At 41.8% G+C, this 13,568-nt stretch overlaps 2 protein-coding genes across 14 annotated transcripts in view; one reads left to right on the top strand and one right to left on the bottom strand.

Moving 5' to 3' along the window:
- The window catches only part of USP20 (ubiquitin specific peptidase 20), a 110,722-nt gene that overhangs the window by 2,896 nt on the left and 94,258 nt on the right, over positions 1-13,568 (bottom strand). The window lies entirely within an intron of this gene.
- Positions 1-13,568, top strand: part of FNBP1 (formin binding protein 1) — a 95,809-nt gene that overhangs the window by 37,078 nt on the left and 45,163 nt on the right. For all 13 annotated transcript variants that reach the window (XM_078849102.1, XM_073313785.2, XM_073313783.2 and 10 more), the window contains 2 exons: positions 597-659; positions 1,400-1,504. In XM_078849102.1, the coding sequence (XP_078705228.1) occupies positions 597-659; positions 1,400-1,504 (168 nt within the window). The remainder of the gene's footprint in view (positions 1-596; positions 660-1,399; positions 1,505-13,568) is intronic.

Genomic DNA, 13,568 nt, shown 5'->3' with positions numbered 1-13,568 from the left:
ATGTAGACAAGAAAATATATGAAAAATAAGGTTTCTGCAGGAATCCAAAGTAATTGGACACGTCTCAAAACCAAATAGAAGAGGACAGCTGGTCCCACAGACTTAAGCCTGTAACAGGGGGAAAGAAGAACATGCTCATATTGTATGTGAATGAAAATCAGTTAATAAAGGACCAGTATCAATACCAGAATGTGCCAGTCAAGGAGGATGATTCTGTATCATGAAGATGGCTGAGCAAGTGTCACATGGAGAAAAATTTTAATTCAGAGGCAGTGTTCAATTGGTATTTAAAGAGATCTTGTTCAGATGGGAGTAGTGTGGGGATGGTTGAATGGGAAACCAATAATTAAGGGTTACAGTGAACAATGCGAGGTAGAATTGCTAAAGGGATTAATAATACCTTGTCTATGAAACCTCTTTAATTGTTACCGATGTAAATCCATGGCCTGCTGAGACATAAAATAGCTATCGTACACCTGTGTGGCTTGGTAGAGTCACAGAATAGATGCAAGATTTTTTTTTGTTTTTCTATATCTCCTCTAATGTAACTGTTTGCTGTTTCTTTTGTTTATAATATTTTGGCTTTTTTTCCACAGCACTTTCATGATGGCAGAAAGGCACAACAAAACATTGAAACTTTCTGGAAACAGCTTGAAGCAGTAAGTGGAAACATTTTCAGAAGTGATGTTATAGCTATATTGACACTGTCTTCATAGAGATCTTTCTAAACATTGTGTTTGAAAAGAGATTATGATATGGTTTGAGGAGAACATCTGAAATCCAAAAGAACATGATTTGAAAACTTGACTCTAAAAGTCAAGATATAAAGATATAAAATAGTGCCCTTTAAGTGCCATCCGTATAGCAGAATCTGGACCTCAATAATAGAAATGACACAATGAGGGAAGGTGAGAAACTGTCAGGAGGGGACTGTGTAAGAAAAGGTGAGTGTTATCCATGGATACTCAGCTTATGCATGTACACACCTTAGTTGTTCAGTCATATGTGCACACATAAAATAACAAAGATAGTATTGGCTCATTTATTGTGGCCTTCACAGAAAAAGCGAGGGGTTTAAATGTAGAGAGGATAGTGATTTGGCAGATCAGAGCAAGAAGGTGTTCCATGTGTAGGGGGAACATGGAAAGAGGCTGAGAGACTAATGGGACATCAAGACTGGCATTACCATCAGAGCCAATCTGTCTGAAGATCAGAGCAAATATTTTCTTTCCAATAACTTTTGCAGTTTAGTGTGGAAATGTATGCAGATGTAAATGAGCTGTTCTCAAAAACTCTTGACAGTGATTACAGCAAATGAAATTAGCGAGTGTTGCTTACTTGGTTGAATTTCAAATCGTGTTTCTCTCCGGTATCTGATGGGCTCATTTTTCCTTTTCAGAGTAAAAGGCGGTTTGAACGTGATTGCAAGGAAGCCGATAGAGCACAGCAGTATTTTGAGAAAATGGATGCTGACATCAACGTTACGAAAGCAGATGTTGAAAAGGTAAGCCAGGTGGCAAGGCACTCCATTTGTAAATACATATGTTAGAATGGTCGCTCCTTCAGTCCCACTAATAACATATGTACTCCAGAATTGACCATCTTAACTGTATGCAGTGTTGTTGCAGCATGTCGGTCCCAGGATATTAGAGAAACAAGGTTTGAAAGCTTGTCTCGCTCACCAACAGAAGTTGGTTCAATAAAGATATTACTTCACCCACCGTGTCATCTTAACTCTGTCAGTCCATAGCTTGGCCTAAACAAGGGATTCTCTGTAGTGGGGCACCTCCATTTGCCCAAAAAAGTGAGGGCTCCATTCTCAGCAGGTATAAATGGGCATTGCTCCATTAAAGTCAGTGGGGTTAACTCAGTTTATATCAGATGAGGATCTTGCCCCAACTCAAAATCAGTCCTCACTGGCTAGCAGCCGAGGATCTGGGCTCCACTCAGAAACTCGTAACTCCCAGTCAGCAGCGTAGCTCACCCAGGTTTCAACCTCTAGGACAACTAGATAGAGAAAGATTTGGACTTCACTATTATTAAATATTGATCTTGCAGCAGCAAAGCCAAGGATGGCGATACTTTGTGTGCTAATCTTAGCTGTCCATCAAAAGTAATCTAACCCATAGAGGCTGAGTGTTGAGGATTTACCAATTGCAAGTGCATGGGCAAACTCTGCTAGTGCTTGGGACGGAAAGCACGGTACTGTAAGCATCAAAGGGGCAGGGACCAGAATATTTTTCAGGTCACCTAAATGATTTGTTCAAAGGCAAACCAGTATAATTGTTGACTTTCCCCCCTTTATAAAATAGAAATAATCAGCAGAATGGCTATTAAAGCACAATATTAATTAAGAGCCAAATTCTGTGCCTTACTCTGCAAGGGGGCCCATTGAAATTCACAAATAAAGGCCCAATTCTGCTGTCCTTTCTACTCACCATGAGCAAGGGTGGCAGAATCAGGGTTATAGTAATTTTCCAAGGATGACTGGTGATGATGATAATTTACATGTTGACTGTTGCTGTGTGATGCAGGTAAAACACAACTCCCTGCTTTCCAGGCTACTGAATATAGCAGAGATGTCCTAACATCCCACTGGTGACAATGAAGTGTTAGTGCATGACTGCATCCCAGCCAAGACAGGGTGGTTATTCATGATACACACAGATTTGCTGTATAGCAGAAAAGATTTTCATATTGTAAAGTATCCTTGCAGGTAGGGGCGGCTCTAGCAATTTTGCCGCCCCAAGCAGTCGCCGCCGAATTGCCGCCGCGCCAAGAGCGGCGAAGCTGCTGCCCAAAAGCTGCTGCGGTGGGAAAAGCAGCGGAGCTGCCGCTGAATTGCCGCTGCAGGGCATGGACTGCCGCCCCATTCTAATTGTCGCCTTGGAAAGCTGGTGCCTGGAGCCGGCCCTGCTTGCAGGTCTTGCTTGACACTGATTAGCACCACTTCATCCAGATAGATGCCTCATAGTATGTATTGTTTTGGGGGGGCTTTTTCTGGTTTATTAGTGCCATCAAATGCAGGGAATTCTTTCTTCTTTTCTTTTTAGATGCATCAATGATATTAATACACTAAAGATATTTAATACATGATGTTCTAATGCAGTTATCCATATTTGCTACCTTGTTTGCTTAATGAGAAGCATTGTGACTCTGTGTTATCGGCCACATGCGTGCTCTAAAATGATACCTCTTGTCGTTGTTGTCAGTGTACTAAGATGGAGCCTGAGACTTCAACCCTCATCCATATTAGAGACAATGGGATGTCTTATGTGAGTAGGGATTGTAGGACTGGGCTAATATTTAGGGCCAACCCTGTCTGTAACATCAGGTTTATCATCCCATAGAGTACATTATAATGTATTTAGTCTAAACCCCACATAAAATTTGGAATCCAGTGTTGTATGCCAATGATTAGCAACATGCTGCTGGATCACAGTTGGCATCAAGTTATAACATTATTTGTAGCTTTTGCATGTTGGCCCCTATTCAGCAAAGAACTTAAACAGACGCTTAACTTTAAATGTGTATCAGTGTTTTGCAATCAGGGCCTGAAATGTGAAGTCGTCCCTTAGCCACGTTCACAATTGTACATGCAGGAGGATGCAGTATGTTTATACATCTAGTTCAGTGATGTTGCTATAATTTAAGAAAGCAACTTGGAGGAAGATGTCTTATCTAAATCACTTCTATTCTTGATGGAACTGTACATCTGTTTGGAAGATGCAGAAGTATGAGATTTTTTTTTTTAGCTAAAAGTAGTAAGGGCAATTTTGTCTTGCATGGCACAGTTTAGTCCATGTGGGCCAAAAATAACCAGCATTTTGAAGCAAGCCAATATGTAGTTGATTTAAAATCTAATGCCCTGGCTTCCAGAGGTGGAGGGCACCAACAGAAGTCAGCACCTCTGGAAAATCAGGCCACAAATGATGTATTGTCACTGAACTCTTAGCAGAGAAAAGGTTTGTCACCTCCTGCATGAAGTTAAAACTGTAGTGTTAGAGGCATGTTTTCTGCTTAGCCCTCAAGCAATTAATTTCTTAATTAATTAATTTCTGGGGATTTCTTAAAGCTGTTAAATTTCAAGTGAGTATTGATTTATACCGAAAGAGTTACATATACGGGCATGGCTACACTTGCAGATGTAGAGCGCTTTTAGTTCAACCAGCCTTTGGAGATCGCAGTAGGGAAAGCACTGCTGTCTGTCCACACTGACAGCTTCAAGCACACTGGCGTGGCCACATTTGCAGCACTTGCAGCGGCATTGGGAGCAGTGCATTATGGGCAGCTATACCAGCATGCAAGTGGCTGCAATGTGCTTTTCAAATGGGGCAGGTGGGCTGGAGTGTGACAGGGAGTGTGTTTTGTGTATGTGGGGGGGGGGGGGAGAGCGGGTTTTTGGGGGTGCTGAGAGCATGTCAGCATGCTCTCTTGTAAGTTCAGACAGCAGCAGACCCCCTCCTCCCCGCCTCTCTCTTTCACACACAGCATTCCAAACTAATGGCTTGCTTTGTCTCGGAGCAGATAAGCAGCCAGCTGTCAGAAACGGAGCTTTCAAAGAGCTTATCCGCATTCCTGTAGCAATTCAGAAACAATGACAAGTGTGGCCACTTGACTTAAGGGGATTATGGGACGTTTCTGGAGGCTGGTCAGAGCGCAGTAATGCAACACCTCGTTTACACTGGTGCTGCGGCACTCCAGCAGGGACGCAGGAAATGTTATTCCACTTGCTGAGGTGGAGTACCAGCCACGCTGTAGCCGTGGAGTCAGAGCGCTCTGTGTGCCTTGCCAGTGTGGACAGGTAGTGAGCTAGGGCGCCCGGGGCTCCTTTACTGTGTTGTAATTCGCAAGTTTAGCCAAGCCCTTACAGTGCAGTTTTTGCACATTGGGAAGTCTGCTGCATGCCACTCCCAGTTAATTTCATGCTGGGAAGCTGTCATACGCTAATATGTCCCTGAAATCAGTGGGATGTTAGAACATCCCTGGCACATTCAGCATTATGGAAGTTGGGAGGTAGGTAGATACCATCCGGTCTCCGTATGTTAGGAGCAGCACAACAAAATGTACAATAAGCCCAGAAAATTTCCCCAAAGCATTCTGGCATATCAAAGGAGAAAAGGCCCCTGTGATTTTATCATTTGCTATTAATTGTAAATTCATCATGCAAATTTAATCCCTTATCACTTTTCTGGATTTGTCACAGTATTTTTCAGGTGACAGTATATCCTAGCATGTCAAAAATGTAATGCTTTATGCACGTTCTGTGCTAGAACGAGATTATCTGTGCTTTATCTATTAAAAATAAATCCTAGAATTCATTTTCTAGTTATAAAATTAGGAACCCCCCTTCACCTCCAAGATTTTATGCAAGACTGAGATCAAGCCCAGACATGACCTTGTTATCTAAGTATGGGGATAGGAAACAGGTACTCCTGAGTTCTAATCCCGGCTCTAACACTGATTTCCTCTCTATGACCATAACTAATTCACATATCAATGATGCATAAGACAATGTGAGGCAATTTCTGGAAGGCAAACTTTTTCCTTCCCTGTAAAATGAAGAGAGAAATGGGGAAGAAAGGAGGGAGAGATTTGCTACCATATTATCATATTTTGTAAATTAAACTTATAAACTAGAATTTGGCCACCATATTATCACATTTTGTAAATTAAACTTATTGCAAAATGAAGCAGAGTGCAATAAATAGATGTATTTGAAGGCTATAAATAAATAAATAGAAAGGCAAGATCTATTGGGAGGGATGTCAATGAGTGTCCACTGCTCCCTGCAGAAGGCATCTGTCAAATCCCCAATTATGCTGTCAGCAGCATGGTAGATGTAGAAGGAAGGGGTTATCAAAACGAATTGAATGTGCAATAATATTGCTAAACAGAGAGGACAGTGTTTTCTAAGTGCATGTGTTAAACTGGATTTATCCATGTCAGGCTGTGAATAATGGCCTTCCTTTACTTCACCCTGCCCGTGTGACTGGGTCTGCCCTTACGTAACTCCTAAGTGCAAAATAGGATATTGTTTAACCAAGAACTGCAGTTGGGGGTAGCTTTAGCTAACTTGTGGCAGAGAGATACAAAAACTGTTCAGTCTCAAGTGATGCAATGAGATAATTTTCTGCCCTTCTTTTATTACAGTGTCTCTAATTTCGTTTGCCTTTCATAACTTGGCTACCACAGTTTCACTCCCAAAAACTTTCTGGCCAGGAAAACAGACAATCTCGCTTCATTTGGTGCCAGTGATGTTCAGTCTGCTGGCTGAAAAGGGTGCTCCCAAGCAACGTGATTAGTTGCCCTCATTTCTGGGGCTTGAGATAAACGCCTCTGTTGCTTTAGCCTGTACCTGCTAACATGAGGAGACAGTACAGGCTATTTTTGCATCAGCCTTTGCAGAGAAATGGAATTAAAATTCTGCAGTGCATCTCAATTACATTTGCAAGTTGTTGTTGTTTGTTTTTAAGCTGTGATTCACTGATGCATCCTGTGATTTGAGAACAAGAGGAGGCTATGGAAATCTCTGCATCTCTGATCAGCCCCCACCTCTTAATCCTTAGACAATAACCAGCTTTGACAAATGCAGCAGGAAATCCTGCAGTCGGGTGGCTAGTGATCAACACCTAAAAGGACTCTGCAAACCTTATTGGGAGTGGGGTCAGGTGATGGTGGAGCTAGAGCATGCCTTTTAGATAGGCTCTTCCTAGAGCTGCAATCAGAGCTTGCAGCTGATGTTAGGCCCTCTAATGAACAGCGTCTCAAGTGGCTGCTTTGCTTCAGTTGTGTTTAAAGACAGACTTCTCTGGAACTAAAGGAAGGGCAAGAAGCAGGATCAATTGACTGCAAAGTGTAAATATTACAGACCAGACTCTACCCAATATGCCTTGGTCCCCTTGGAGATAGTGCTGAGATGCACCATTCCAATGTGTTAGCCTTTTTATTAAGGCATGGAGAGTTTGTACTTTACAACTAAATGATTTTTATTTAAACACTACATCATACAGCTACGAGAGATTCTGTAAGAGCCACAGTCTGGTGTGTCCCCTGGAGTCCAGAACCCCACCTTTCTAAAAGAAGGATCATCTTTGGTCTCTGTAACTACATCCGTATACAACAATGATAGCTACTCAATGCACCCAAGAGGAGCTCCGGGAAGCATTGTGCCTCAGAGAGGCTCAAGTGGTTGCCAATGCTCAAGGGAAGCATCCTCACTGTGCCACTTAAGAGGGGGAAGCATCTAGTGCCGGGGGTCAAGTGGCAGGGTGAGAGCTTTGTTCATTTCCTGCCCCTGTTTTGGTGGCAGTAGCAGGGACCACGCCCTGTGATCAGGAGATCTGCAGTTGTGGCCAGCTTCTGCACATGCAGACAAAGTGTGGGTTAGGCTCCTTGCACTTACCTCCCCTTCTGCATTCACAGTCAGGCTTTAAATTATAAACATTAGCTGTGTGCAGACACAGTATTTCGGTGTGCACTCACACTTGCAGTTTGGCATAAAGTGTGTCTCTCCTGTGAAAGGTTTTGCCAGTTCAGCTTTTTGGCTTAGTGAGCTCAGGTTACGAAATTTAAACTTTGCAGTAAGTCCAGTTATAGGGACCTGGTTTGGAAATCCTCAAAATGGACTAACATGATGCTGTTAACACTGAGAAAAACTTGTAGGTGACACTGTGGGTTGCAGCTGAGTTGTGATGGCAATGGGATGAAGGAGTTTGCTGTAGTTCTCTTTCAAAAACCACCATGCGGTCATTTAATTTTTTGACCATTTGGGGAAATGAGTCGTCACATGAGCAGTCCAGCCAGCATACATATAAGGAATCGCTCTGTTGTTTGTTCCTTTTCTTTAGTGCTATAATCACTAATAAGCTGACATCTTTATGGGATGGCGTGTTACCCAGTGGTGCCTTTGCAGATTTTGTACAATAAAAAATGCCCATCTGCTTTTCTTAAGGGCCTGTTTTTATATGTAACATTTTATAGCATCACTTTTCAAAGAGGAAGCGCTTAGGGCCCAGTTGCATGAGGTGCTGAGCACCCTTGCCTCTCACTGACTTGCATAGCAGCTGAGGGCAATCAGCACTTTGCAGAAGGTGCTCAACACCTGGCAGAATAAGGTCCAAAGTAGGGAGGCAGGAAAGCCACATAGTTACATCCTAGATAATGATCAATTTGTTATAAGATAATGTTTGCCGTCAGCTTCTAACAGGAGAAACTGGAGTTTGTGAGCTGTCAGCACCGTGTTCCTCAATCCAGAGACTACAGAAATGCTATTCAACAGTTCACATTGTGCAGGAAAGGTGACTTTTTTATGAGGATTTGAGGGGAAATGTCAGAGTCTTATAATGGAAACTCAACTTTAACCTTCACTGAGGAGTGGTTCCTGACTCCTCACAATTAGCTCTGGGTTTTTTTAAATAGTGCATCTTCTGTACATCTTCAGCCCACATCCGGAAAGGTTTTGTTTGCATTAGGGCTTTTTTCACATCCTGTGCTCTGCTGCTGTCTCTTTCTTTTGTGCTGTGGGGTTCTTCTTTGCATTTGCCTCTATAGATGCTTCCTGCAGGTGCTTGAGCTTGTTATATGTCTGCTCCTGGGTTGCATTGAATCCCATTGAAAGTGCAAAATGCTTCTACCATCTCCTGCCCTCACCAGTCCCAGTGTTAAATAAAAACCTACAACTGATCTAATTTTATAGCCTTAACCCTGTAGTGACTGAGTGCCTCAGACATTTAGGAGTTTATCCTCACAACACCATATGAAGTTGAGAATTACTATCCTTATTTCACTGAGGCACAGAAAGAGTAAGGACCTGATCCAGAGCTCACTGAAGTCAATGGGAGCACTTCCATTGACTTCAGTGGATTTCAGACCAGGCCCTATGTGACTTCCCAAGTCACTCATGATAGAACTGGAAATAGAATTCAAATCTGCTGAGCCCCAGTCCAGTGCCTTATCCACACAACCATCCTTTGCTGGATAGCTGCATAAATCCTCCCAACCGCCACCACCTCCCCAGGCCCAGTGCCCCAATACACACAAATATGTACATGTCATTGTATGCCATTGCCCTGACATTTTTTATTCAGTAATAAATGGGGTTGATTGCAAATAACCAAGGGAAATAAGATATTTCAGAGTGATTTAATGTCAGCCTGCAAGGATAAAAGCACACAAAACAATTTAAATCATTATATTATTTTGTTTTCTCGTCAATAAAAGTAATTACAATAAAATGCTGTCAGTGGGGTCTGAAATTTACATCCCCCCTGCTCCCTCCAGATGCTCCTAGGCTCTTTTGATTGTGTTAAAACTGACCATGTTATTTCTCCTTGTAGGAGGAGTGTCCGTTATTGTTGCATCAAATAGTCAGTGTATCACTGGCAGAGTTCCATTATGTATAGATCTGCAAAGGCTGCCAGTTAGAGGGATTCCTGGGAGAAGCAGCTCTTCTTGCCTTTACAAAAGGAGGCGGACCAGCAGTGTTAGCTGCTCTCTCAGCCTGTGGGCTGGGGCCCTTTTCATTAAGAATTTATAAATTGTTATTATCCTGTACATACAGAGCTGCTTTTACAGAAGATCTGAGGGACATGGAAAGACTTCTGATCCGTGTTTAAAGCTTCCCTTCATTTGTCATTTTACAGTTCACATTGTCTGAACAATAGTCAAGTCATAATAAAGTGAGATAAGATGTATACCGGCTAAAAAAACCTTGCAAACAAGCCACAGAGGAAACTTCTCCAGAGTCGCAGATGAATAGCAGTAATGTGCATTTCAGAGGTTTTGCCCCATCAAGAGCTTCAGGACTAAATTTTCCAAAGTGACTAGGGATTCTGGGTGTCCCAGTTCTTAGGCCCCTCAGGGTACGTCTCCATTGCATTTTAAAACCCATGGCAGTGAGTCTCAGAGCTTGGGTCTACAGACTCCGGCTCGTGCTATGGCACTAAAAACTGCTGTGTATGCATTTGGGCTCAGGTTGGAGCTTGGGCTCTGAAGCTGGGGAGGGGAATGGGTTCCAGAGCCTCACTCTAGCCTGAGCCAGACCGTCTACACAGCTGTTTTGAACACCATAGCATGAGTCCAAGTCTGAAGACTGAGCCTCTGAGATTCACTGTGATGGGTTTTGAGAAGCAGTGTAGACAAACCTTTAAAGGGCCTTGTTTTTCAGAAAATGCTGAGCCATCTGCCTTCTGAAAATCAGGCCCGTTTTAAGGTAACTCCAGTTGAGCACTAAGAAATGCAGCACCAAATCACTAGTTGCTTTGGAAAATTTAGGGTTCTGTTTTTATTATTATAAAAAGATGGAAAAATCTTGCACTATTTAAAAATCTGTTTAACACAGAGAAAATTATTTCACCCTTTGTATTAAATAATCCCAAACCCCTAGCTTCTCTCTTCTCTCCCCCCCCCCACCCCTTTGTCTGCTGTGAATTTATACCAGTAAATCAATAATGCAAACAAAATATGCAATCTGGTTGAAATTCACCTCTACACAGCTCAGACACACAGCCTATGCACCATTTAAGTGCTTATGCGGGAGGTAAGTGGTGCACAGGACTTGGACTTGCCCTCTGGTCCTCTGCACAAACTGAATTTCACCTTTGGTGAATAAGCAGCTGCTTTTTTCTTGCTTTAAACATGAAGCTGGGCTAAACTCTGCAATCCTTACTCACTTGTTACTCAGGCCAAATTCCCATTGACTTCACTAGGATTTTGCCCTGGTAATGTCTTTATGAGATCTGTGGGATTAAGCCTAATGTGAATTGCTCAGTTTATACCAACACACCTTCTTTCTAAGTGCTTGTTTCCCAACAGGCAGGGCTGTACATGAAAGCATTGATTCTTTCCAGATAGTTATTTGCATGTTCTCTAACGGTGAGTCCTATTTACAGTTTATTTATTACCTGACAGACAGTCTTGTGATTTTTAACAGCTGCTTTTCCACTTTGACTCATAATTAATTTATGAATTTTGCTTTCTGGTCAACTAAGGGTTAATGGCTACAGTGTCTCTGGGTAAGTACAGGAAGTAGGGTGACCAGATAGCAAGTGTGAAAAATCAGGACGGGATGGGCGGTAATAGGCACCTATGTAAGAAAAAGCCCCAAATATCGGGACTGTCCGTATAAAATCGGGACATGTGGTCACCCTAACAGGAAGAAGCAGCTGTATTTTGTAAATACCCTCATGTATTGTGTACAGATTTTGTGTTGGCTCTTCTAAGAGGAGAGCAAGTAATGGAAACATCAGATGCTTTTGGATGTTATGTCAGCATATCCATTTGGCGTCATCTCCTTTCTGTTAGCAGCTGTACACCACAACAGTTTTTCACTAAATGGCCATTTGAGCATCTTATAAAAATGCATCCTCCTTAGACATTTCCTCACTTTATATTACAAAGTACAGTACTGGGGGAAAATATGTAAACTGCAAACTTCTGAATTGGTAAAGATCAAATGTGGGGCAAAAAACTTTCATTAGGGATGTAATAATAAGGCATGGACTATTATACTATGTGAGACTAGTTAACTTTGTGTCAGATGCTTGGGACCATCTTACTCCATTTTTATTGGGCTCCTAGGAGCTATGTTAATACAAATAATAATAATTCTTACTCAGTTGCACTTTGAGTGAATTGAGTGGGTATTTTGACTGAATAAGGACTAAGTAAAAGTGGGGTCAAGAGCTCAGGAATTTGCACATTGTTTGTAAGCTAGCCTATGAATCAACATTTTGCAGTCAATAATTTTTAGCCATAAATATAAAATAATGCAAGGTTAACAATTCATACTAGCAATTTATTTTCTTCCATTGGTCCTGCCTTGTGGTTGTATGTTGTCTGTAAAATTCTTCTTAGAGTAAGATGACCAGAAGTGTGCATAGTACTCCAAATATGATCTAATTCATCCCTCAGTGCTGGAATAATTTCTACTGTTTATATTATCTACTTCTATTTATGTAGCCCAGAATTTAGTTTGCTTATTTTACTGCAGCTAAACAGAGCACCACATATCTGAGTTTTATCAGCCACAGTTCCAAACCTTCAAATGCTTGCAAACAATGAGGAAGAGGAACACCTGTTTTTATTGTAATAAATTGGACCTACAAATAGGTGTTATAATGTTGCTGTGGTTCTCCAAATTATTTATGCTGCATGCCACTTCATACGTGCCTGGATCGACTTCTCTTTCGACATCCCAGCTGTCCCTGTGTTTCACTCTGCAGACCACCGGAAATGTTGCTGCAGACTATTATGCTCCATAAACAGAGGCTTGAGAACCACTGTTGTAGGGAGATGGACTTCTGGTTTCAAGGTGTGATTGATTCAATAAGGCCACTGAGCAGTATGGATGAATCTTGGTACTCTTCTTTGTGCATATTTACTACCATTGGGTGGTGGTTGTTGCTGTTGTTTTTTTTTATTTGTTTTACTGTAACACTGACAGGCTCCAAACAATATTGGGGTCCTGTTAGACTAAGTGCTGTACAGACACTCAGTGAAAGAAGTACCTGCCCTGCAGGGTTTACAGTCTAAATGGACAAGACAGATGAAAAATGGATGAAAGGAATTATAGTTATCCCCATTTGTAGGTGGGGAATAGAAGCATTGAGAGATTTGCCAAAGGTTACACAAGGGAGCCTGTGGCAGAGCTAGGAACTGAAACCAGATCTCCCAAATCCCAGAACAATGCCTTAACCACAAGTCCATCCTTTCTCTGATTGTCAGACTTACCCACCCAATTGGTAGGGAGTAGGTAGTCCTAGGACTAACTGTGCTTGTACCTGTCTGGCATGTGTATGAACATGAACTTTTGTTTGCAGTGTAGCTGGGACCAGAACAGTTAAAGAACTGGGGTTGGGATTTGTGTTGCAGCTTTGTAATGCTGGTGGTTCTTTCTGAACTCTATAAATCAAATCTGTCTTACTCATTAGAGCCTTATTTGGTATTTTATTGTTCTAATGTATCTCTCATTAGTGTGTGCTCGGATAAGCTGGCAGAACTACATGCAGTGCTAATGCACTAGATAACGTTTGCCAGGGTTTGATAATGAAGCTTTAGTCCTCCCTGTCAGCTGTTTGCTTGTTTGTATTTGGCTACATTCAGCCAAGGGTTTTCAGGGATTCACTGCTTGTTAGGTTTCTTCCTTCTAATGATTGAAAGTAACAATCTGTTTTCCTTTTACTTTCCCCAAGGAAATAAAATGTTGAAAACCTATTTCCTGCTTACTTGATGAGATGGTCAAAATGCTTATGGCATAATAGTTAATAATAGGACCTGATCCTTCCAGCACGAAAGTCAAAGGCTGAAACCGTGGCCCTGTTGAAGTCAATAGCAAAATGCCCACTATCTTTAATGAGGTCAGGATTTCACCAGCTGAGTCTAATCATGTGAGCAAAGTTACTTGTTCTTTGTTTGTATAGTGCCTAAGAATGATGGTCTTCGGCCATGACTAGGGCTTCTAGGTGCAACAGTAAAACAAATAACAATACTCGTGTGTTTGCAGGATTGGTCCCATAAATTAAAAAAAAGAATAAATAACAATGGATAATAATATACTACTTGAAAAT

Source organism: Lepidochelys kempii, chromosome 16, assembly GCF_965140285.1.
Source record: "Lepidochelys kempii isolate rLepKem1 chromosome 16, rLepKem1.hap1, whole genome shotgun sequence".
In the NCBI taxonomy this organism is placed as follows: Eukaryota; Metazoa; Chordata; order Testudines; family Cheloniidae; genus Lepidochelys; species Lepidochelys kempii.
The sequence above is the reverse complement of the archived record's forward strand: the minus strand, read 5'-3'. Positions and strand labels throughout refer to the sequence as shown.